Source organism: Barbatula barbatula (genome assembly GCF_947034865.1).
Source record: "Barbatula barbatula genome assembly, chromosome: 23".
NCBI classification, from domain to species: domain Eukaryota; kingdom Metazoa; phylum Chordata; class Actinopteri; order Cypriniformes; family Nemacheilidae; genus Barbatula; species Barbatula barbatula.
In genome coordinates this window covers 17,014,300-17,040,468 of record NC_136786.1, presented here as the reverse complement: position 1 = coordinate 17,040,468, position 26,169 = coordinate 17,014,300, and the positions used below count along the sequence as shown (strand labels likewise).

The 26,169-nt window shown below is 38.5% G+C and overlaps 1 protein-coding gene across 1 annotated transcript in view; it reads left to right on the top strand.

Moving 5' to 3' along the window:
• Positions 1 to 22,212, top strand: part of col11a1a (collagen, type XI, alpha 1a) — a gene marked incomplete at its 5' end in the record, with an annotated part of 58,166 nt that extends 35,954 nt beyond the window's left edge. Inside the window, 27 exons of the mRNA XM_079447632.1 lie at positions 1,859 to 1,912; positions 3,253 to 3,360; positions 3,457 to 3,564; positions 4,537 to 4,590; positions 5,194 to 5,247; positions 5,358 to 5,465; positions 8,239 to 8,292; positions 8,649 to 8,702; positions 8,811 to 8,864; positions 10,067 to 10,120; positions 10,725 to 10,832; positions 11,184 to 11,237; positions 11,389 to 11,442; positions 12,455 to 12,508; positions 14,741 to 14,794; positions 15,288 to 15,395; positions 15,890 to 15,943; positions 16,042 to 16,095; positions 16,724 to 16,831; positions 17,668 to 17,721; positions 18,019 to 18,054; positions 18,146 to 18,199; positions 18,284 to 18,530; positions 18,954 to 19,066; positions 19,559 to 19,627; positions 20,612 to 20,845; positions 20,931 to 22,212. Of these exons, the coding sequence (XP_079303758.1) occupies positions 1,859 to 1,912; positions 3,253 to 3,360; positions 3,457 to 3,564; positions 4,537 to 4,590; positions 5,194 to 5,247; positions 5,358 to 5,465; positions 8,239 to 8,292; positions 8,649 to 8,702; positions 8,811 to 8,864; positions 10,067 to 10,120; positions 10,725 to 10,832; positions 11,184 to 11,237; positions 11,389 to 11,442; positions 12,455 to 12,508; positions 14,741 to 14,794; positions 15,288 to 15,395; positions 15,890 to 15,943; positions 16,042 to 16,095; positions 16,724 to 16,831; positions 17,668 to 17,721; positions 18,019 to 18,054; positions 18,146 to 18,199; positions 18,284 to 18,530; positions 18,954 to 19,066; positions 19,559 to 19,627; positions 20,612 to 20,845; positions 20,931 to 21,077 (2,304 nt within the window). The 3' untranslated portion in view covers positions 21,078 to 22,212. The remainder of the gene's footprint in view (positions 1 to 1,858; positions 1,913 to 3,252; positions 3,361 to 3,456; positions 3,565 to 4,536; positions 4,591 to 5,193; positions 5,248 to 5,357; positions 5,466 to 8,238; positions 8,293 to 8,648; positions 8,703 to 8,810; positions 8,865 to 10,066; positions 10,121 to 10,724; positions 10,833 to 11,183; positions 11,238 to 11,388; positions 11,443 to 12,454; positions 12,509 to 14,740; positions 14,795 to 15,287; positions 15,396 to 15,889; positions 15,944 to 16,041; positions 16,096 to 16,723; positions 16,832 to 17,667; positions 17,722 to 18,018; positions 18,055 to 18,145; positions 18,200 to 18,283; positions 18,531 to 18,953; positions 19,067 to 19,558; positions 19,628 to 20,611; positions 20,846 to 20,930) is intronic.
• Positions 22,213 to 26,169: the final 3,957 nt, after the last annotated feature.

The window sequence follows — 26,169 nt, the reverse complement described above, 5'->3', positions numbered from 1 at the left end:
CCGGGCTGTTGGTCCATATCTACCGGGGACAGTTTCAACAGTCACAACAAATATATGTTTTTTAAAGTCACGAATATAACTATAAACTGTTTTGGGTACAGTTATGAATATATTGATTTGTCCAAAGGCTTTTTTAGGAGTTGAGAGACTCCTTCATATCCCATTGTTTTATATTGTTGCTGTCACTCGAAAACTTTAGTTGATCGCTGTTTTTCAGGAAATGGAAACACTTTACTTTCCAAATGATTAAATACTTTGTTGTCAAAGTTGACAAGCACTTTTTATACTTTTATTGGTTGGCAAGTAGCAGAAACTCAGTGACAAACATAATGGGGGACTAATAATAATGATTTATGTCAAAAAATAAAAATCACAAAATGAGGAGATATGTGAATTCAGAATGACAGCAGCGATGTGCTATGTAGATATAACATTAGGAAACGATAATAGGGAATAGCGTTAAGAGTGAAAATGATTTGTGAATGATTTGTAGGGCTGATTTTGCTTTCATTCTTGAGGGGCTTCAGTAGCAGTAGCAGTATTTTGAGACCCCGATTTACGTATACAGTACATTCATATCACAAACTTACCCCCTCCAAATGCACACACACATGCAATCTCTTGTCGACTCTTTGATTTTTACCGTGCCCCAGCTGACAAGCATTCTGCGGGAGACCTCAAACAGGCCAATAAATATCAATCTTGTTGAGGCAGAAGCAGAAGGCAGATAGAGTTCTGTGGATGTCACTGTCAGACAGAAGATTAATGAATTGCAGAGTCGAGAAAGACCAAAACCCGCTGTCAGTTTTCTCTCTAATCCATCCAAAAACAAAGATTCTTTTAGAAGCAGAAGTCATGATACATTCACGCAGAGTTAAATGTACATTATTTTGTCAGCGCCGAAGTCTCTCGCTCTTTCTCTCAGTCACTGACTCTTAAATTTAAACGTAACTGCAAAACATTTGTCAGCGCTAATACACTTTTTTTTAAAACAATTTGTCAAGGAATGTGAAAGCGTACGGATTTAAGGACTTTTATCTACAATCTAGAATCGCCCACAACACTATTTTTGTTTGGATAGAAACACCATGAAAATGGAAAGAAATGTAAACATTTTTTTTAGAGAAATTTGCTGGAATTGCAGTTATTCAAAAGATTAATCAAACGATTAATTGCATCCAGAATAAAAGTTTGTCTTTAAAAGTTTGTCTGTGTACTGTGCATATTCATTTTGCATTTATAAACACATGGACATACATGCATATATTTTCAGAAAAATATACGATATAAAAATGTATAAACATATATACAGTATAATGTAAATGATTGATGAATATTAATAAATATATATTATATATATATAAAATGCATCTAAATATGTCCTAAATAAATATGAGCAGTTCACGGAAATACATTATTCAAAGATGCAAAAATTCTGGATGCGATTAATCACGATTAACCGTTTGGCAGCTGAAAGTGAATAACTTAGTTTCCTCCCTGGTGTTTGTCTCTCATTTGTAAGCTTTTGTGGACGAAAATTCCTAGAAATAGATGAAATAAATAGAATAATTATGATTGGATTTGAATATAACTTGTTTAGTTTGGTCTAGCTGGATTTGTTTGCACTGTATTTTATCTGCCTTTGAAATCCAATAGATGACACATCAGATAATGCAGATGGGAAAAAAACATGGTTGACCCTCCAGTGTAAAGTTGTTTATTAGGCTTTGATTTACCCATGTTTTGTTCTTTCTCTCTCTCTCTCTCTCTCTCTCTCTCTCTCTCTCTCTCTCTCTCTCTCTCGCTCTCTCTCTCTCTCTCTCTCTCTCTCTCTCTCTCTCTCTCTCACCTTGTGCAGGGTCCATCTGGTTTGAAAGGAGCAGAGGGCCCTCAGGGTCCACCCGGTCCCGTTGTAAGTACTCTGTTACCATGGTTTCTCATCACTTAATGCAGGAAACTCATTCTCCCAAAAGCAACATTCAATATTTAGGAGCCTCAGCGAGTTGAGGGAGTGGTCAGAAAGATCTAAGGCTCAAAAACACCATTAAGGATTTGAAAAAAGTGTGTACTTCACAGCCAAGCACAAATAAAAAAGAAGAGCACTGTTGATGCATATCTCACCAAAGCGCACAGCTCCCTTCAAGTATGAAGTGCCATGAGTTTACACTAGGGGGCGACGATCGGAGTCCAGAGAAATTCACATCTTCCGTCCATAATTACTTCCTCTTGACATTTTACACCATACCCGTTACATGTGACAATGGGTATTCAACGTCTCCCAGACCCCTTTGAATTAAAACCGAATTCTTTTCCTCGCTGATTCATTTCTCTTGAGAAAGTAGATAAGCATTGTCACCATATAATTGTTCTTATTTCGGACCTGACGGCACAGCGTGAGATTAGAACGGATGGATGAAAAGTAATTGGGGAGTTTTAAATTCAGCTGTGTCAGTCCGATAAAGAACACATTTGCATTTGTATGAAGATGCTGAGGTCTACAAATGAAACCACATTGAAATAGACAGATAAGAAGTAGGGGTCGTCATATATAGTAGGGGTCGTCACTTTAAATACATTTCCAGAATGATGTTGCTGTGTTTTGATAGTTTGATTCACAAAAGTTCATCAAATGCCCTAAAGGCTGTTTGGGCTAAATCCTCAAACCATCGTTTATGACCTTTTGCCAGAATGTAATATTTTTGTTTGGAATTCGAACAAAGGTGGTGCAGAAACCTGTTTGTTCTATGGACACGATGAAACCTTAGGTTGAGCCCCAGTTGTATGTGATGAAAAATCACATAAACTTACATCTGAGAAGGGACCGAGCCATATCTGCAGTAGAGAGCTGAATAATAAAGAGATACAGACGAGGGCTTATATGACTTGGGCTTGTGGGTAACTATCCAGAACACATTAGCGATCACATAGCAACACATTAAAAATATTCAAAATCGCATAGCAATGCCCTGGTCGTTACACAGAATATTTTCAGAAACATAAGAGACTTCTTCCTCGGCTTTATAGTTTTACTGGGCTGGGGTTGGTTTATACCAAGTGTAGGTTCAGTGCCTTAACAGAGCTGTATCTCTGTATCTAGCTTTCTATGTTTGGAAGTTATTTATGCAGTAGACATACATAAGCAGTATTCAGGAATGCATCTAAAAATGCTTTATGAAACTGCAGTATGATCACTCAACGCCGAAACTTATATTTGGATTGACAACACTAAATGTACATCCATATTTCATCCAGGGTTCTCCCGGTGAGAGAGGAGCGGCAGGACCTGCTGGCCCCATCGGTTTGTCTGGACGTGGTGGACCTCAAGGACCCCCAGGACCTGCTGGAGAGAAGGGTGCCCCGGTAAATGAGCCGATCAGATATGGAACTCGATTAATGTCATTTGAATTGCTTTTATAAAGCTTTGTCTAAGTTTAAGAGTGTATGTGTGTTGTTCAGGGAGAGAGAGGTCCTTCCGGTCCAGCCGGTCGTGATGGAGTCCAAGGTTCGGTTGGTCTGCCTGGTCCAGCAGGACCTCAGGGTCCACCTGGAGAAGATGGTGACAAGGTAAATTGAGACATTAGGTAAACTTTGTAGGTTACAAGCCTAAGTGCTGTATACTTAACATACTAATACATTAAAAATACAATTCTCTCTTGGTGTGGCAGATCCCACTTTCCCAATTGCCACTTCAAAATGATTTTACTTTTCTCACGTAGATCTTACTGCTACACACTCATGGCTAAATGAAAGTTTAGTTTTACATCAACACAAAAGAGACAAACACACCCTCTGAAGATATAGTAAAAGGCTTACACTGCAAAATAGTTTTCTAAATGAAGATAAGCAAATTGCATAAGAATATGTCTTGAATTAAACTAAATTTGATTTGTTTTTACATTTACTTTCCTGTTTTTTAGGCATTAACCTCACTACATTTTAAAACAACATATCTGATGCAATTTCCCTCAGTCAGTTACGTGGTTTAATACTTTTACAGGAAAACGAGACAAAAACACTGATTCAGAATGCTTTTGCAGTGTACAGCCAGTAACCAAACCACTCGCACCTCTTCCCAGAATTCCTCACCCACAGCCACTTGTTGGGCAGAACAGATCTGTAATCACTCTTCATCATCACTAACACAACTGAAATTGCCCGCCCGTCTCCCCGCAGATCGCCTCTGCCGCATATCCATCATCAGCAGCAAAGGCAGTCTATAATGGAATTAGCGTAGGGTACCATAAACGTTGTCTCTCCATCAGCATCCTCTAACAAGATTCGCAGGCTTACGTGCCACGAATATGTTCTAGCTGTGCTTTATCAGGCCATCACGGCTTGTTCTGAAACAATGTTTATAATTTACAGTAAAATTCCATGATGGTCAATGGCTACGCCAGACTATTTACTAAACTGTTGACTTAGACATTGCTCTTTCCGTTACAATCACCAGTGGGTGATTTTTACTGCAAAAACATGTTTATGGTTATTAAAATGCAAGACAGGCATTTATTGGCTCACTTTAAAACGTGTTTCCAGGGAGAAGTTGGGGAACCGGGCCAGAAGGGAAGTAAAGCTGACAAAGGTGAACAGGTGAGTAAATATGCCCATGAAACCCTGTTGATACCTAATTTATTTTTAATTATTTTTAATACAATTAATGTTGTAAAACAAAAAATAATAATTATTTAATTTCAGTATTCGTTTATTTTTAATTTATTTAATTTATTTTTAATACCATGGGAAATGAATGGGGGCACATTTTTAAGTGAACTACTTCTTTAAATATTTATTATTTAATATTTAATTTCTGTTTATTTATTTTATTTTATTTAAATTTTAGTTTTTCCAAATAAAACTAGGCATACGATATAATATTTAGGGCTGTAATATATTATTCAGGCCTATAATATTTCATTTCAAATAACATAAATGTTATTTTTTATTTAATTTACTTTTATTTCAGTTTATTTATATTTCAGTATTTGTTTTTCAAACAAAACTGAAACTATTTTATGTTATCAAGGCCTGTGGTGTATTATGTATGTTAAATTATGTTATATTATTATTTATTTGATTATATTTTATTTAAATAAATGTACGTTTATTTCAGATTTATTTCAGTGTTAACACATCCCAAGTTGCTCTTCATCTTGATCAATATCTGATCAATATCTTCTCTATGTTGTCCACCAGGGTCCTCCAGGTCCGTCTGGCCTTCAGGGTCCTATCGGAGCTCCTGGACCTGCTGTACGTCCTGACTGCACTGCAAACTAAACCCATCCATTATGTTTGCCATTTGTGATACAGTAAAGTATATACAGTATTTAGACTCTGATCAAATCTCATGCCACTCTCAGGGAGCTGATGGAGAACCAGGTCCCCGTGGACAGCAGGGTATGTTTGGACAGAAGGGAGATGAAGGAGCCAGGGGCTTCCCAGGACCTCCTGGTCCCATTGGTCTGCAGGTGAGTTCCATTGTGTCAAACACCTCCCCAGTTATTATCAGACTTGTGTCGCATTGTGAATGTGTCTCATGGTAACCCAGATTAATACAGCACAGGCTATTCGCCGGTTGCCTTGGAAAGCAGATGAACTGGGAGCTGTTTCAGACGTGAATTGATTTCCTTTTGACTAACCCGCTGATAGAATCGCCACGTGAAGAAGTCCAGACTGACTGCGCAGTGTATTGCATGAAGAGTAAAGGCGGGTAGCTGGCAGTACATTGCTACTAATTCTTGAGCGCAGACAAAGAAAAGAAAAAACAAAGGAGAATTAAGATAAATAACGGTATCAAGCTGAGAGGATTTGCTGTGTATTTTTCCAAGATTATATTATTGATGTGAGCTTGTACAAGTAATGATTTATCGTCCCTTCAGGGGCAATTTAGCTCGCCATCTTACAAACATTTATCCAAAAACAGTTGGCTAACATACACACAGATGTTATTCAACACGTCATGTAATGAGAATGACATTGCAGCCGATATTAAGTTCAATAGCATGAAAACGTGTGCGATTTAGCCTTTGTTTTATTTAGCAGTTCTATAATGTATTTTCATTCAAATAAATGCATAAGGAATAACATCTTCTAGTCATGGAGTGCGAGATGTCAGCAAGAAAACAGCTTGTAAAAATCAAAATAGCAGACATAACACTGTCGACCAGATACTGTACAAAAAAACCAGCTGTACTTGGAAGGCATTAATGGTCAAGAAGCATGTTGCTCTGTTGTGTTCAATATGGGAAGACGTTAAATGTGGTTTAAGGTATGAAAGTAAACCAAACTACTCGATCAGAAAAATAGGACCGCAGCAGTTATGTGATGTTTGAGTGGTAAACATGCTATATTCTTCTTTCCATTTGACCATATTACAGTGAAGCATCTGGGTTCTACCAATCCACCATCCGTCAATTAGTTGATTCTCTGAAAGCGAGTCGTTGCGGTAATGGGGAACATCGACTGCTCCTAGTTCTCTTATGCCACCAAATCTCTGACTCATTTGATTCAATTGAGTTTTAATTGGGCGTAATGTACTTCCATTTGGATTTTATTAATTGCATTTAGTGACCCGGTCCAATAGCCATTAGAGCACACACACTCTCTGGGCCGTAATAAGTGTCTGTCTTAATGGTCTCTGACTAAGAGCTTCTGCCCTGATGAGAACTCACCAAGAATCAACTAGCAAGAATGTTTGCTTCTGCCAACTTGTCGGTACAGTTGGGTTGTGGATGAATAAATATAAGAAAAAATATATATTTTCTTTACTTTTAATAGGTGTGGCCTGGCAGCGAGCCATTTTTGAATAACGGCCACTGTATAGTGATCGGTCGGTGGGCAATTAGGAAGTAAATGTCAGGGACCAAACACACATAGCCAGGGTCACATGGCTAGTACAATCATCCAACAATAAATGCATTTCAGGTCTTTGAGTTTTCAATGAGGTCCTATACCTTCAACAAAGGATACGTCATGAATGTTTCTCCTTATTTGTCACTATGATTACAACATACATCGAAATGATCAAAGTATCAGAATATGCATATTATTGTGCATCTCACAACAGTTGGCAATAATTTAATAATTTTTATTCTCAAATATTTATTTGCAGTCAATGTGTACGCATAGTATACACATAGCAGAGAGCGTAATATATATATATAAGTGCTTTTACAAACATTAAGCGTCACATCAGAAATTGCAAGTTTTCTTCAATACTTTGCAGCCTTAGTTGTCAGGTTAAACTTTGTGGTTTTTCAAAGCAAAGATTAAAATGACTCTAGTCGTCTACATTCACGATAAATATGATACATTCTTACACAGTCTCAAATTACATCTCAAATTAACACTCACAGTGTATATACTGTATAGTCCACACTCTCAAAGTGTGGATTATAATTACATTGTGAGAGTTAATTTGACCGTTTTTAACAAAGGCGATTTAACAAAGGCGAATTAGAATTAGGTCTAATAACAAATGTGAGTTATTCCCATTAAGCAATATTAACTTTGTACTGTTAACACCCATTTTTTGTAAAGTAGTTGTAGAATATTATTAGGACATTTTTGGGGCATGTTTCCACTTTAATTGATTTGCATAATTCCTATTCTACATCACTATCAGCAGGTACCATTTATTCTTAATGGAGTCGCCTTTTAGTTGGCCATTAGTTACACTGAAAAAACAGATAAATTTTGCAAACAGTTACTCAGTGGAGTGCAAAAGAAGTGTGTCGCATACCGTGGGGCCCATCCTCAGGGATTTTTTGAACAGAGAAAAATATAGACCTGTGTAATGACTGTGCATCGATTATAAGTTTCTGTGCTGGCTAAGTTAGCTTTTATATTGTGTTTAGTGTTGAAAGTCTACTACATCTATCACAGATAGGAAAATAACCCTGAAGTGTTCACAGACGAAAATCTAAGGAAGGATATTAGGTGCTCTGTTATATTTCAAGATCACCGACACTGGAACTCGATTATCATGCCTTTACTCCACCTCTGCCTGTTCCATTTGCCATATGGCCCTTTGCCTTTCTCTGCCAGTTCAGAAATAAAGTGTTATTGCTGTCCTTGCTTACAGCATCTGCATCAGAGTATTTCCCCTTTTCATCAAAAGTTCATTGTGTTGTCTGTAAGCAGCGATGCTTCTTTGGATGTTATTGATTGTACCATAAGTATGAAGATGTAAGGATGTTTAACACAAAATCAAAATATAAGATTATGCTTCCTTTTTAACAGGGTCTTCCTGGACCGTCAGGTGAGAAAGGAGAAAATGGAGACGTCGGTGCTATGGTAAGATGTTTTTCCAATTTATATTGTTAATATGATATATTTCACTGTATTATATTACATTTGATTATATCATTCATGTTGAAACATATTAAATTATTTTATGAATACCTATTTAATTAATTATTTTAGCTTAAACTCTTTACATCGATTTATTTAATAGTCTGTCCCTTTGGGGAAAACAGACCATAAATGTCATATTGTTTGCAGAATATCCACCTAAATAATACAACCGGTCACTGAATAGCAGTAGCGATCATCAAGGCAACTCAAATAGTGAAGCAAATCGTTCAAATAGTAATGTAAAGCTCAAATAGTAATTTCATATTTGTCTCTTATTTGTCTTCTTTTCACTCCAGGGACCCCCCGGCCCACCTGGTCCCAGAGGTCCTCAGGGTCCTTCTGGTGCTGATGTATGAGCATAATTCTCAACAGTTTGACCAAATTACATCACTTTGTTGAACTAAATAGCTTTAACAATAATGGCTTTCCTCCTAACATATCAACTTTTTGTATTACAGGGAGCACAAGGTCCTCCAGGTGGAATTGGAGCTATGGGGTCCGTCGGCGAGAAGGTAAGAATAATTCTAGCTCTGTTCATTTTTGCTCTCAAACAGATACTCTGCTAGGAGTCACTGTAATAGACTTCGTTTTAAGTGTCACCTTTTTGTCTAAATTAGTAAAAGAACACGATTGATGCCTACTTCAGTGCAGATCTGACAATATTTCACCGCTATTCGGCAGGTCCACCGGTCATTAATATTTAATGCTCTGGCTGGCTGCTGTGAGGAATCTAGAATATGTAACAGGTCACTGTTATGTTACGTCCATTAGAAGTTGGAAGTACTTTTATCCACTTCAACCTGGCCTCGATATAAAGTTTTATTCAGCTTTTTAACAGGGCACTCTGGAATACCTAATTCTCATTTTGGTAAAAAAACTCTATAATTGGCCGTGGTCCCATGCAACCCATTTCATACAAAACTATGCTAGAAGAATAACGTATCTCACATAATAAAATATTTTACTCTCAAATCAATGTTTAATATCCATTTGTTTATTTAGTGTGTAGCACTGTCACAATATAATGCATTGACAAAAAAAAAAACGGGATATGAATAACTGTGATTATTGATATTGTGTTAATACTCCACATGCAGATAATATTGTTAAAAATTAAGCTCCAGTACTTGCTTGACATTCCAACATAGTAGGTTGTGGTTTTGAACCTGTTTCACAATTCGTGCCACAGTGGTCACAAACTCACTCTGCCAAAAAAGAGTATATATAAAAGATATGAATTTCAAAATTAAAGATGAATTTGACTGATAGAGACCATTTATTTATTTAATTTCAATAGGTTTCACAAAAATATCCATATTGTGACCTCTTTATGCCATCCCCTTATGAAAATGAACCATGTGTTTTTTATGGTTAAAGTTTAATAACGGTAAATAAAGGTTTTTGGTGCATTGATCACTATTTGCAAAACCATGGTTTTACTATAGTAACTATTTTTATGGTTATCTTTTTACCATAGTTTTAGTACAGTAACCATTTTTTTAACTGAAGTAAAGCCATGTTTTTTTTAACCATGGTGAATTTCCGTAAGGGTCATATTCATGTAGTAAAAATCTGATATTGTGCCCAACACAATGTTACAATGTTTACTAACTGTACAGACTTATTTGAATATTGCTCTTATTTTACTAGTTGTTGACACCAGTGTACAGTATTGTACCATATATCTCTGCTAAACCATTCATATTTTTCACAGGGTGAGCAAGGAGAAGCTGGCAACCCTGGACCTGCTGGAGAGCCTGGACCTGGGGTGAGTGAAATTACTTCATTTCTGGCTTTGTAGTCACCAAATGTTTTTGTTAAAAGGTGATTTTACTCTTTATGCAAACTACAGTTCATTAGCGCAACATTCGGAAGATAATATCGCTCACACTATTGTTAAGGAACTCTAGATCATATCGCGAGCACTTCAATGGATTGTATCCTCCTGAAATTGAATAGATCATGATAAATCACTCTGTGTACAGGTGGTTCGGAAAGGGTTAAAAAACAAGAGGTTTGGGAATATCAGCCATGATGAAATGTTGTTGAGAGATGGGTTCTTTCATTTTGATAGATTGCATAGACAGATGGGTGTTTTTTGTTGGACATTTCCCGGCTCACTCGGATAACTCAAAAACTTCTAAAAAGTAAACTTTCCTATAATATATTGATAAATATTCTGGCGTATCTACAGATGGGAATTCGGCCAATCGCAAGCCAAGCCTGTCAATACCGACATGAATAGCTGATTAACTCTTTTGCACATTAGAATGTAGAGCGTGTCTATGCTCATTGTTCTCAGGGTGATTTAGTTCATAAAGTGCCTCAGGGCTCTGCATTCGACCCTTTCATCTTTCTGATATATGCTGCAGGGCCCGAAAGGTGAGAGAGGAGAAAAGGGCGAAGCTGGTCCCTCTGGTGCCGCCGGACCCGCTGGTCCCAAAGGACCCCCTGGAGATGATGGCCCCAAGGGTAACCCCGTAAGTGTGACACAACTTGTATACATATACGTATGATTTTTCATGGCCATATTAAAGTGGAGGGAGGTTAAATAAATAAAAAACTCTAATTATCTCCTAGAACCAACGAGCCTTGCTTTAACAGGAAATGGTATTTGAGATGGATTATGCTAATTAAATATGAGATCTCCTTCACATATTGGAAATTATTGTAGTGCTTTGAGTCCAAGATGAATAAGACAAGGTGATTCAATTGAATTACTGAAGCGTGTACTACTCACATTGATAAATTTAGTTTTATAGAATTTATTAAGTGCATATTAAGCTTTTAAGTTAATGCCTTGTTGTCAACCTTCTGCTTTGTTACTATAGGGCCCTGTTGGTTTTCCTGGAGACCCTGGTCCACCTGGTGAGCCAGGTGTTGCTGTAAGTGCCAAAATCCATCTGTCTTCTTCTTATAAATGTCTTTGACACAGATGTTGAGGGATAAAAATCACTTTGTTCAGTTAAATTGTTTTTGGCAGCCTTTTTCTTTCCGTCTTTAATTTTGTTTATAATAACATCTGTCTTATCTCAGGGAATAGACGGAGGACCTGGAGAAAAAGGAGAAGATGGAGAGAATGGTCAAGCTGTGAGTATAACAATATTTCGGCGCAAAACATTTTCCTATTGTATTAAAGTTTCTTTACTCTGAAAGCAGCAAAAGTACGCCAATAGCATTATCGTCCACTATTTGTTATTGAAAGTTACTATGTCAGTAATTTATTTGACTTCCTTTTTTATTTACAGCTATATGTATATTTTTCAATCAATTAAATTGAGAGATTTAGTTTTCCTCCTTGTGTAGGTGTATAAATATATTTAAGGGATAGTTCACACAAAAATGAAATCATGTCATGAATTACTCACTCTCTAGTTGTTCCAAATCTGTATACATTTCTTTGTTTTGTTGGACACAGAGAAAGATATTTGGACGAATGCTTGTAGCCAAACAGTTCTTGGACCCCATTGACTACCATAGTAGGATATCAAAACACAGAAATATATCCCTTCAATCAAATATTTGCATATACTGAAGTCATACCGAAGTCATTGCCTGAGCCCACAGCGGTAGCTCATAAATGTCAGACCTTATGATCATTTTTTATTGTAATTTGGATTTCCCAGTGCAGGGAAACAGGTAATTTACTGTTAAATTCAACATTTGAGAATCTAGCTTTTGATGTTTGGGTGTCTAGCATCACTGTTGTGTGCCATTCATTGCAAGGTCCATTTATAAGCCACAGTTCTATGAAAGTTAAATGAGGTGGGTTTGTTTTGTGCTGCAAGATGTAGGCAAACACTTACAGCTCCCTTATTTTGATAAGAAGTTCATCATTTTAGAATCCATCAATCACACAGCTGAATAAGTTTGCAAATTTCTTTCCATCCTACGTTTGTGTGCTCGCGAAACCCCAGAGCGTCTCCTAATTGCATTCAATTAATTATCCCAAAATTGGCTACGACAGTCGAGGCAAAGAAAGTGTAGTTATGAAAACGTTTGTTTATAAATGGAAGTATTTTCTTTCCCATCTGCTGCTTTAGATAAATTCTGCGTCTGCTTATCTAAGTTGTTCATATTTGTTTTATTTTCTGTGTTTAAGGGACCTCCTGGTCCATCTGGAGAAGCTGGTCCACCAGGACCTCCAGGCAAGCGAGTAAGTAAAGTCTTCATCATATATTTCATGCATGTTTATTCCCCATGTGTCTTTTTGGATCAGTATTTTTGTTTTCAAATGGAACAGGCACATGAATGTTTATCTCAGATTGGTACGAATCAACTGCTATTGATTGTCCGAGCCGTTTTAAGAAAATCATGACCTGTGGAACTTAGGTCATCTTTTAGTTTTGAGTTGAATGATAATCAGCACGCATGATTAGTTGTTTCTGGCCCGGGGTCGTGCCGCTTAACAGCAAAATAAAAAACAAAGTCCTTTACAAGATGATGAATGGCGCATACTTAATCATCTGCCTGAAGCCGAAAAACACAGCTTTAATGGTATCGAAGCCCGGACTAATTTCCTCCATCAAGGTCTTACATCTCTCTCAGGATGAGAGCGGAAAATCTGTCCAGACACTGTATTGATCTCGGCTGTTTGATTGACAGCGATGAGGGGACAGCGGTGTAAAGGATTTTACAGAGAAAGAGGAAATATAACTGTCACATTGGTGATGGGAAACCAAGCTCCTTTTTCAAAACCCACATCAAAAGAAATTTGTTCTGCCGTGTGACACCTCACAGCCTCACGGAAAGTACCAGTCAGGAAAATAACGCATCATTTTTACCAAATAGGGAAAAGTAAACTTTTTCAATTTGAACCGTGTTTAGGTTCATTCAGGACCGCCGCAGTATATCGAACGGCGAAATATTGTTATTTCCTCTTGACGTTACGCACTGTTATTTTCTCGTCTGTAATACGGTTGTCTTTGTGTTTACGTGCAGCGGGGTCTTGTGTGTACGTGCACTTTGTGCCGTCTGCAGCTGTATGCCGGCATTTTTAATTGTTGCGTAACTCTTGCAGTTCAAAAATAGTTCATGTACAAAAAGTCACTATATTAAGGAACAATTGAGACGTATTAAGTAACGTTGAGACGTCACTATACGTCACTACACTTCATGTACAAAAAGTCACTATATTAAGAAACAATTGAGACGTTGAGACGTCATAAAGATTTGAGACTTTAAACATTTCTCGAGAATAAATCTATTAGGGGCATTTAGCCTGTGCACCAGAGTTTCACAGACCCTGTTTGGGTTTTGTCATTTATCTATGAGGCAAACAGTCCTGCTTGAAATTTAATAGTCGGTTTGGGCAACACCCACCATAAAGCTTTATATCATTCCCTTCCGCATACAAATACATTATTCATGCAAAACCTAGAGAAAACACCACGTGCTTTCCCAATATACTTGGTGGCAATCTCACCGGTAAAATTATACATCCTATCAGCATGCAGACACCATTGGCCCACCAATGGTGTTTTAATCCTAGACGGTAAAGACAGTCGGGAGAAAACTGATCTCGGACCAGTCTCGCAGTATTAACTCAGCTGCATCAATAATTCTGGCTAGAGCTTGTTTTGCATTAAACACGAGATGTTTTGCTTTTTCAGCATTTTACCGGCTGCAGTTTGAAATGAATATGGAAATCGTTCCCCTATTTCCTTTCTGTTTCGTATTCTTTCGCTTGTCAGCCGTCAGGCTGTTAACTATTTTGAGAATTAATGAATTTTTCCCATTTAATATATTTTATCCAGCAATAGCCGGTTTGCAATTACATGTAGGGTGGCCGGGGCAAGTTGTCACACATGGGTATATATTACGAATATAGATTTCGACAGAAATGTTAAACTGTGTGTTTTTGCCAAGGTTGTTTTTCACAAATGTCAGTTGTCACATTTGTATTGCCATGCCAGTTGCACATTTTAAATTAGTATACATTTATAAACTTGACAACTTGCCCTACATACAGTAATGTTACAGCAACCTCTATTGGGGTTTCTTTTAGAAAAGGTCAACCTGTTTTTATTAAAGTCTTTTTCCCCATGCCATAGTAATGATTTTAAAACCCTTTTTGTCGTCTAGACTTTATTTCTACACAGAAATTGACTTTCAAAAATAAACCCCTGAGAAATATTAACTGGAGTAAAAAGTGTAACAACTCATCCCCCCTATTGTAGACCACTCCTCACAAGCCCCCGATCCTCACAGAAAGTGTGTACGCCCATACAAGACAGACTACACCCAGCGAATCCATTCTCTCGTTAATTCCCATCAAGCGAAATCCCCCAAGCGCTACTCTGATGTCTCCTCGTGACCTTTCTACCATTTGTTTTATAGCCCAGCACAGGCAAATGCTCAAATACACTGTCCTATCCTCTGTCCTCAGGGATCCCCGGGGGCTGCCGGAGCCGAAGGCAGGCAAGGAGAGAAGGGCGCCAAGGTAACGCATCATTCCAAATCAATTCAGCCCGGGCACACACTGAAGCTTCCAGTGCCATAATTAAAGCCCAGACAGCCAAGAGAAGAATGACTCACGTGTGAAAGCCCTGTCATTGTGAAAGCTATGGGTTCGGGATTGAAGTGTGTGTTTTAGTTTCCTTGCATACATTCTGAAAATGAAAAAAGTTAGATTCTGTATTATTTCACACATTGCAAATGTAAAAACCCAGAGGAAAGTTTTTTGCTCAATGGTTACTCTTTTTTGATGGATTTGATGGACTACTTACAGTAGTTGAGTTTCATTAATGTATCAGTTTAATATTTAGAGTTTCTTAAGAGGAATACAAAAAACAAATAAGACAATAGCGTATAGAGGTGTACAATTATTGTAGATTGTATATGTAAGATGGAATGTTCATTATATTGACTTGTGATTGCAGGTATTAAATAGACCTCATCTGTGTTTTTTCTTTCTTTTGGGTGTTTTTCTCTAGGGTGAGGCGGGAGCTGAGGGTCCGCCAGGTAAAACGGGTCCAGTTGGCCCTCAGGGTCCCGCCGGAAAGCCTGGTCCTGAAGGTCTCAGAGGAATCCCTGGGCCTGTGGTAGGTCCTTCGTTCTGTACTTTAGTTAATACTGCCACTATACACAAATGAAGAATGATCAAATGTATGTGCAAAAAACACACCCATCACAAATTCTAGCATCATTTACTCACCCTGTATGAACACAAAAGAAGATATTTACAACAATGTTTGTAACCAATATATGTGACTTCCATTGGTTTTGCATCCATGCTATCGAAGTGTTGTTTGGTTACCAATGTTATTCAAGATATAGAAAGAGAGCCATAGAGGTTTAAAATGACCCTAAGAACATATAATACACACACCCCACACCATACAAGACCTACGTAACCAGACAAATGAATCATCACATCTCCTCGCTTGTACAATCTGTATTTTTTTCTTGTCTGTTTACACACACGTTTTGTCGTATCTGGGCCATTAATCACTGTCCCGCTCGCAGTAAATCGATGGCAGACTGTAAGCAAAACAGGTTGCAATAATGACTGTTGTAATTGGATGGATTTTCACAGGGTGAACAAGGACTTCCTGGTGCTCCCGGACAAGACGGCCCACCTGGACCGATGGTAAAAGATCTGTTCCCCTTATTCCTCTCATTCCATCTCTCTTTTTGTACGTGTGTGCGAGCAAATTGAATTCTCATCGTTGGTCTTTTGCTGTTTAGGGACCTCCCGGTCTCCCTGGCCTGAAAGGAGACCCTGGCTCTAAGGGTGAAAAGGTCAGTGACATCTTAATTCCTTTTCTGTCATTTTTATGAATGTGCTGTCTTACATTTCAGGAAGGTTCAAGATCAAATCTTAAGACTGGGACTGTTCACAGAAAGTCATTCTGCAGAAACCCAGGAGGAAAAGTTTCAGCAGTTCTACAGATCTGTTATTCTTTAGCTTTTTTATAGATGTATGCATCCTTTTTGACGTTATGAAGAGTATTTATTTTAGTCGTTTTTTTATTTATTCAGCCGTTCGAGCAATATTCATATTAATGGTTTAATGTTTTATAAAAATATATTATGAATGCCTATTCTGATCTAATTATTATTTCATAATCAACATCAGTTTTATAAGTTTCAGTTTCTTTAGCTCAGCTTGGGGCAATTGCAATGCTAACGGTCAAGGGTTCAATACACAGGGACCACATGTACTAATGTAAATTGTTTAGCCTGAATGATAATGCCTGTTTGTGTTCACCTTGTTATATTGTTGTCTTTGGCGGTTTGCTCATTGGCCTTTGGCTTTCACTCATATAAACTCCATTTGTGTGCTCTGTACATATGGTATGCAAATGAACCATCATCAAGCCCGATCTGCTGATGTGTGATGTCTGTTATCGTTGGCGTTTCTCTTCAGGGTCACCCTGGTCTAATTGGTCTCATCGGACCCCCCGGTGAGCAGGGAGAGAAGGGAGATCGAGGTTTGCCCGGTCCTCAGGGCCAGTCTGGCAACAAGGGTGATTCTGTAAGTCGCTAATGATTTATTTGTCCCTTCCACCTTTCCAAACGCATGTCGAACCTTCACCAGCGCAGCGCTCAGCAGAACGCACAAGGACTTCCCGCTCTGACCGCAAACGCTGCTTGCACATTAAAGTAACGACCACCCGAAACAATAATGTGTGCGCTTATTGCGTCTGTGTACATCATCATAATCGTGTTATGGATGAAACTGCCATAACAGGCGGAGGATATCAGTAAGCCAGCTGTAACTCTATTACACCAGACGGTTATATTGTTTAAAGTTTGTTTCCTTGTAAAGCTGAGAAGTTTTTTTGAAACACTATATAAGATATTCCTGATACAGTCAGATCTAAACAGGTCCAATATAAAGATTTCGCCTCACCTTACCAACCGATTCCTATTAAGCTTGATGAAATTGTATTTCCCCTTCCATGAGTTAGAAAAAAAATAGATAAGCCCATTACATCTCTTTAACATTTCCCATTAGACAGATGTGCGGTCTGTTGCCACGTTCGGTAACAGAGCTTGAATTTCTCCCCACAGAACAACTTAAAAAGTCCTTGACTCCTAATGAATCGGGATGATCAGTGTGTGAAATACACCAGAGAATTATACAATTAACAAGAACCGTTTTCATCTCTGTGAGCAAAGCAGTGTCGTTTGTTTGGCAGACTGTTCCTGGAGTGAAAAATCATAACTCATTTCGTCACTTATTCACGCCGTTGGAGATGCATTAGTTTGTCATCTGACTTGCTTATCTATACGTCTTATGGCACATTTATGAATACGAATGTATAGAATAATGCACCATCTCATCACCATCTGCTCTTTGAATTGTAGGGTATTAGCGGAGCTTCTGGTCCCCTTGGTCCACCTGGTCCTCCTGGATTGCCTGTGAGTCTTTCTTCTGTTCTGTTCTTCCAAAAATTTAAAAGAAATAAACAAAAAAGATGTATAATTATGAACTTAATAATCAAATACAAAATATCAATCTGTCTAATACAACCCATTTCACCCTAAAAATGCATTAAAATGTGCATCTAGAAAGCAGATTTGGATTTTCTATGACATGATGAATAAGTAATTTATTAAATTAATAAAACATATTTTTATACCAATTCTATTGGTTGTGTCATTCAAGTTACGGTTTTCCAATGAAGGATGAATTTCATTCAAAATTTCATTTTTTAGGGTCCACAAGGGCCAAAAGGATCCAAGGGTTCAAGTGTAAGTGCAACTCTTTTTTCTGATCCATTTGATGTACATGTCATACTGACGTTATTCAATTAGCTCATGGTTTGAAATCGTCTTCCTGCAGGGTACCGCTGGTCAGAAGGGAGATACCGGCACTGTTGGACCTCCTGGTCCTCCTGTAAATATCTGTTTCAATGTCTTTGTGAACTTCATCATAAAACGTGACGTTCTTGGACTGTACACTCATTCCCTGTTTCTTTAGGGTCCACCCGGTGAGATCATCCAGCCTCTGCCCTTCCAGATGCCCAAGAAGTCCCGTCGTTCCGTCGACATGCAGGCCGATGAGGCGGGCACCATCCTGGACTACGGAGAAGGCATGGAGGACATCTTCAGCTCCCTGAATAACCTCAAACAGGACATCGAGCGCATGAAGTACCCCATGGGCACGCAGGGCAACCCCGCGAGAAGCTGTAAAGATCTCCAGCTCGCTCATCCGGAGTTCCCAGATGGTAAGTGATCGGAAAGGGCATGGAAAAGATAGTTCTGGAGAACATAGTTTGCTGGTTTCTGAGCTGGTTTCTAAAATTCAGAGCTGAAGGATTTGAATAATGGCTGTAGGAGCCTGATTGGAGATATGTTTAGCATTCCGTGGACTCCAGCATCAGCCGACCAATCTTACAAATCATGCCTTACAAAATGCCAGCTCTTAGACTGACCTTTCAAAGCTGCTTTTACTACGCTCACATTAGCCCACTATTCTGTTTACACGAGGCACCCAAGTTTTTAGCTTCTGAAAAAGATCTAACGGTAAAGAACGCGGAGCTTTGGGAATATCCTGGAATGAGATCATGATGACAGTAGCTCTGCCTGATTTTCTGAGCGTCATATCTGTAGATGTTCTCAGAGAGTGTGTGTATGGTTTTCTCTCTCAGGTGAATACTACATTGATCCTAACCAGGGATGCTCAGGGGACTCCTTCAAAGTGTACTGCAACTTCACAGCGGGAGGCGAAACCTGCATCTTTCCCGATAAAAAGTCAAACGGAGTAAGTGACATTCTCAAAGCCCTCTTCTGACAAAGCACCAGCCAATAACAGACAGGACTAAAGCGTCTTGCCCTTCTCTTATAGAAAAACATTTTCCATTGGAAAATCATGTTGGTTATTGGAAGGGAAAAATATATCCGATTCATATTTCACCCCATGTCCTACTTTTATTTTTTGGTGTTTACATTTCCCAGTTCTCATTACTGTAATGCTTCTAGATGCTTTCATTGTGAGTTTGTTGATGATGATGCTCATTAGTTTCTCATTACTGTAATACCATAACACTTTAAATGATTTTCATGAGCATAAATTAAGTGTAGTAAAACAAACATCACCATAATTTATGTATGCTTAACAATTTAACATAATTCAATTGAAATAATCAGCTTACCGTTTACTTAAAACCAGATTCAGTGTTCCACTGATAAAAGTGCTGTTTGTCCAAATCCCTAAACACATCTGAGCTTTTGCCGTTTCTCACGCTTTCTTCAGGTGAGGATATCTTCATGGCCCAAAGAGGTTCCCGGCTCTTGGTTCAGTGAATTTAAACGTGGCAAAATAGTAAGTGCACTCTCTCATCCCACTTTCATCTTCTCCTCTCCTTTATAAAAAACACCATCTTGGTCTTCTCCAAGCTAAAAGGATCAGAGTGGTCTGCTTCCTCTTTTAACTTTACCCGACCGTTGGACGGACACCCATAAAAGCTTGGCTTTTTACAGCCGCGGCCCTGGATCCATCAACAATCTGAGAACACCCACCATCATTCATACAGAACAAACACATTCACGCGCCGCATTTATTTTTGATGCGGTGGAGAGTCGTAGAGGCGACGTGGCACCTCTGATAAATGTGCCGCCTTTGTGTATCTGGTTTTTATTCCAGCTGTTTTCCAATTTGTCAGAAACATAACAGTTCAGGGTTCATTTTGACCGGTTTTCACTGAGGTTTAGAATTGAATTGAAAATGCACCTCGAATTCCAATTGGACTCATGAATATGAATTGAGAGGAAACAGGATGCTGAATTATCATTCTATAATATTTAAAGAGTTCATTTGCAAAAGAAGATAACTCTGTTTTTATAAAACTTTCGTTAGTTACCAGTTTTTTTTGTTTTTATTCATTAATTTAAACAACCCAAATTCAGTATGATTGTGAATGCACAATAAAAACATGACTTTGATCTGTTATTACAAATTATCTCTTGATTTATAATAAATAACAATTAATATGGGTAATAAAAAAATATTTTGCTCTGTATGAACAATTTAATATTCAATTAAAATGTTTCTCTCAATAAATATGTATATTTATATGTATTATATATGATGTACTATTTTTCAGAAACCTTGAATGTCCAAATTCACTTTTTTTCAGGAAATGGCGAAAGTACTTGAATGATTGAATACAGCTCTTTTTAAGAATTTGTATTGGTTAGATATTTGCAAAACCCAGTGCCAGGGTGACTACTTTTCATGGAGATGAAAAGGAACATTTTGTATTCAGAATCACCCGTAAACCCATTTTGTTTGTATTTTACCCTCAAGCTTTCGTACGTGGACGCAGACGGCATCTCAATAGACATGGTCCAAATGACGTTCCTCAAACTACTGACCGCCTCTGCCAGGCAAAACCTGACCTACAGCTGCCATCAGTCCGTAGCCTGGTACGACGACACCACGGATAACTACGACAAGGCGCTCCGCTTCCTCGGTTCCAATGATGAGGAGATGTCTTACGACAACAATCCCTTCATCAAGGCCGTGTCGGACAGCTGTTCGGTAAGTTCGTTCTCCTAGAATCTGCAGAAACAAATATGGAAATATGGAGGCGCACCCCTCTAATCGTCTTATTCTTATCCTACAGATGAGGAAAGGCTACGGAAAGACTGTTCTGGAGATTAACACTCCCAAAATCGATCAGGTTCCGATAGTCGACGTGATGTTCACCGACTTTGGTGATCCCAACCAGAAGTTTGGATTCGAAGTTGGTCCGGTGTGCTTCCTTGGCTAAAAAAAACAGACAAAGACAATAAATACAGATAACTTGACTGGGTGGGACGGGTAAGCAGGCGAGTCGAGACTTTTTGTCTCGATATCGGCAAACCATCGAGCCCCGTTCCTGCCACATGCAAGTTTTGAAAAAATGGGGTAGCGAACACGTCTTGCCATGTATGTATGTATTACCCGGGAAAATACTTGTTGCCCTTGTAGGGCAAGGATCACATGACATGAAACCTGTTATGGAACGTAAGGTGAAGGACAACGTCGAGCCAAGGCAAACCGTGAACCTGAGGGGTCCACAAGCGGGAGAAAGGAAGGACCTCTTTTATCGGTGCAGTGCAAATATATGAAAACAAAACAAAAAAACACAACAATGGTGCTTGTTCAAAATACAAAAAAGAGGTGCTATAAGAAAGAGGATGTATTTTAATAAAACTGTAATTATTATTTTGTACATTATTGTTATTTCTGAATCCGCTTTCAAAACTTGCATGTGTATCACAATGGCTCCAAAATTCTAAGTTCCTCACGAACGTTTATAAGTTATAGAACTGAACAAATAAAGAATTTAATGATATTTTGTGGATGAATACTGTGTACTTATTATTAAGCAAATTAAACACAGCCGTCAAACAGTTCCCTATTATTAAATGTAATGCAAGTCCTTTGTATATATTGACCATCCGGAAGTTAAACACGCGATTCGGCCCACTGGACTCAACCACAAGAAGAAGATGCGTCGGCACAACGTTTCAGAAGCAACGTTTCACTTACGTTGCCCCCTGTGCTGGACTGGAGTAATCATGCCATTGATTCAGTCACTCTAATTTAATGTTTTTCTTTCTTTTTTGTTTGTTGTATGTTTTAGGTTTTTCTTTTTCAGTTGTAGTTCTTGAAAACCATACCGATGCAAGGATGGTGTGCCCTGTATATACCTTGGTTATACAGTTAAGTTGATATATTTCGGGTGGGGATTTTTTTTAATGGGAGAAATACATATCTGTTAGGCCTCTTGTTCAAAACGTCTGTGAATGCAATGATAAGGCCTTTTCGGTGACCCATTTTTGTAACTAAGAAGAGAAATGGTTTTAGTGTGCTTTTTATGGATCATTTCATTATTAAAAACTGGATTCCAACCAACCATGAAACTGAGGTCTGGATTGTTTGTTTGTTTGTTTGTTTTGTTTGCCATTCCACATCACCACCTGCTTTTCTGCCGTTGCCGCGTTTTTCCGTAGTGTTTTCAAATCATTTGCTGATGACCTCTGCAGATTTCAGAATCTTTGACGTTCTAGACTGTGAGCTGTAATATTCCTAACATGCACTGCCTACAAGAAATGTTTGCTAACTCGTGCATAACGCGTTGGTAAGTGAATTATTTCCTCGTATCATTTATCAGGCATTACATCTCATTAGCAGGTGTCTAGCGTGTCTGAGCGAGGTGAGAACAACATGTTTGCTTTGGAAAAGCTTCAGCACGCGTATCATTGGTCCCTTTGGTTGCTTACTAATAGGACGCTGGAAGCTAAAGAATTTGGATTTGTTGGTGCGTACCATTGCGTCTCATTAGGCATCGTCTGTTATATGTACTGCAGGCTGTGTAGCTGGAACAAGTCCTCTCTTTACTCTGCGATTGATGTATCCTCAATGGATAGATCGCCATTGAATTCCCAAAATGGTTATTGGAGATCTCTATTCAGGCTTTCAAATGAATGCCAATTTTATATTTTCTTTAAGGCAAAGACTTTGAGTTTGCCATTTCACCGTTCCTTTGTGAGAGGCATTCTCTGCTTAGCATTTAAAAAGGTTTTCAAGGGATCAGACTCTCAGTGGATAAGAGTCCGGCATTTTGACATTATTCTTTTATATTTCAAGATCTCATGACAGTTTCTAATGCTTCCTTGTTGTTTAAATATTTCAGTACGGTGATGTGTTTTGGTGACTACAACTGAAAAATACAAACAAATGAGAAAGCAACAAACAGAGGAGAGGGGTTACTTCAATGAGTAGTAACCTGTTTATGGTCGAAATGAAAGAGAAATTGTTTGCAGCATTTCGAGCACTCCGGAAAAAGTAGCAATGTCAAAGCTGACGATACCTTAGAGACCTCAAGGCTCCGAGAGTGTGTTTGGTTGCTGAACAGCACGTTAAAGCCTAAAAAGTAGTTCACGCATTGTTAGCCGAGCTTCCTTTGGCTAACTTTCTGTTATTGTTTTTGCTAGATATGAATTGTGCACACTAAGCATAACAGATTTAGAAAACAACATACGGTAAAGCAATTTTAAGACAAGATATAAGTTTATATATACAGTATTGTATAAACAACAGTGCTTGTTCAAAGAATAAGAAAAGTTATTTTTACTCAATAAATAACCGTTCTGTTATTGTTTGTGCTAGATACAACGGCAACACTTTACAATAAGATGCTATTTGGTAACAGTTAGTTAATACATTAGCCAACAATGAACAATACTCATATATACAGCATTTATTAATATTATAGATTTGACACATTTCTTGAAATGATCATGCAACACAATTCAGTGTACAACTGCACAAATGACATTAACATTTACGTATTTAGCAGATGCTTTTATCCAAAGTGACTTACAGAGAAAATAAAGGAAACAATACAGTAAAGCAAAGCAAAGCAAAGCGATTTGTTACTGTAATATGAGGCAAAAAAAATATGGCATCCTCTGCCCCTTTGCCTCACCTTTGTGAAAGTTTACTATATCAGATGTTCTTTACTTGTCGTCTCCCAGCTCTGCAAAAATATGGAACAGGTAAAAACGGCTACACATTTGTAAACTTGACAATCACATATTTGAGCTACATTGTGCAACATTTACCGGATACAGAATAGTGAAATGTCTCTCATATAAAGTGTGTACTGTGATTATACTGTAGTATAAAGCCCTGTAGAAGACTATAGGATGCACAGTTACCTGTGCTGCTATTGATGCGATCCTGAGATTCTGATTGGTGTGTCATCCGTTTTGGATGAATCGATAGTTTGAAAAGCTCTCTTGAGATCTGACTGAACTCCATCGCCACGTATCATTCAATCACATAATGATGCATCTTAAGCCCCTTCCCCATCACCTGCTTGGCTCAGCTGTGTTCAATGAAACTTGAAGGATGCAGCTTGTTTAATTTGTTCCAAAACATAAACCACAACAAAGGTGTTTGTCTGTGTTCGGCTCTTCACTCCGGCAGTAATTACCAGAGCTGTCCAACAATGAAAATGTGCAATTCATTTTCTCTGTGTGCCGTCTATTGCGTTAAAGGAAAAAAAAGTCTTTCTTCAGGAGCTGTACGAGACCTTTCTCTCTCTTCTTGATCTCCTCAAAGGCAGACGAACCTACATCAAACAGAGCCTGGCCAATAGCATAAACTTTGAATGTTCTAAGCAGTATTGGTTCAAAGAGATGCTACGTAAGTGACAGTCCTTAATACCCTCAAAAGGAACGGGAGCTGCAAATCGTAAAATACACGTTTTATACAAAATAAAAGCAGAGTTGCTGCATAACTGGTGTTGTTTTACCCCTGACTGAACAAATGGGAACTTTATCAGACGTTCTAGTTGTCAGGATACAGATTGACGTGAGTACTGTAAAATATAACAGAATATTTATTGCTGGCTGCTGTTGTTTTAACCTAATTAGTCAATCACTTCATGTTATGAGTTTTATTGCATTGCATATTGAAAGCTCATCGTACACTTTACATCATATATGTATAGAATCAATCTGAACATCATTGGTAATAAAAACACTGCTGTAAGATCCAAACTCAACAGCAACTGGCCTGCAAATGATCGATTTTATGATTTCATCATCATATCCACAAGTGAGAATGGGAAGGGTCAATAGCTTTCATATAGTAGGAGAACACTGGCTAGTCTTCTACACCTGCCTTGTATTCCTGCATGGACCTTTAATGAGTTTAATGGGTGAGAAAGTAACCGTTAAATGCTTGATCTGCTCACACGTGTTATCAAGCTTCAAAAACAGCAGCTGATCTTTAAACTATGCTGTCATGATGGCTTGCGTGTGCATCTGTGTGGGATGACAACAGTGTTTATGATGTGCAAAGGAGTATAGCTCACCTGCACAATGGTCTAGCTCATTTGGTGTTATGTGTGATTTAATATACTTTTTTAAACAACACAGTTTTCAATTAAAAGTAGAGTAACAATTAAAGTTACACGACAAGTCTATTTACCATGTTAAGAGGTGCATTAATTCTATTTATTTCAAAGAATATATAGAAACGTTAGCCTATATCTTAAGCAAATAATTCAATGTGACTTGACCGGACAAACCAAATTCAGACTAGGGTTGTCACGATACCATAAACATTATCTTAAACTCAGAGCTGTACGACTTCCATTGGTAGCAGGTTTCCTCGGACAGGTTTGCTCGGAATTGCGTTACCTTATATTGTAAGCAACCATTTCGTTGAGTGTTTTGAAGTGTTCACGTGGGAACGTGACGTCACGTGCATACCCTCTATATGTCAACTTAACTACCTTGAGGGCGCTGTACGCCCATTTTAAACAAAGTACGGAAGACGCTGACACTCCGTAGAAAGTGATCCCACATCACATGTTTGTGCGCGCAGACTTCAAGGGCAAAGCTGAGACAAGAGGCAAAGTGATCAGAGCCAAAGAAAAGTGATGTTGAACAGGGCCCGAGGCGCTCCGCAAGGTCTCCCTCTCTCACAAACCTGAGAGACTGTCAACACGGAGCCCCGCTGGGGCGCCCAACAAAGCTTTCCATCAAAGACAACCCGGCATTTGAATAAGTTCAATCAGATCCTGCTGCCGTGGACCGTAACGTGATGCAGCGGAGTGCCGTGGAAAATTACGCTCAATCCCCCCGGCTAGTCCCCCTTAGTGGTAGTGGCTCTCAGATGATGTTGGTCAGCGTCGTCATCCTAAGAGGCCGAGCTCCGGGCGTGCGGAGGACAGAAGAACAGAACGCTTTGCTTAAAAGGAGAAGGTGTGTCACCTGACAGCTACCACCAGAAGGTAAATCAAACGGGTGGAATTTAAAGCACAGAGAGATTCTGAATACAAATTGGTTCTCATCATAGAA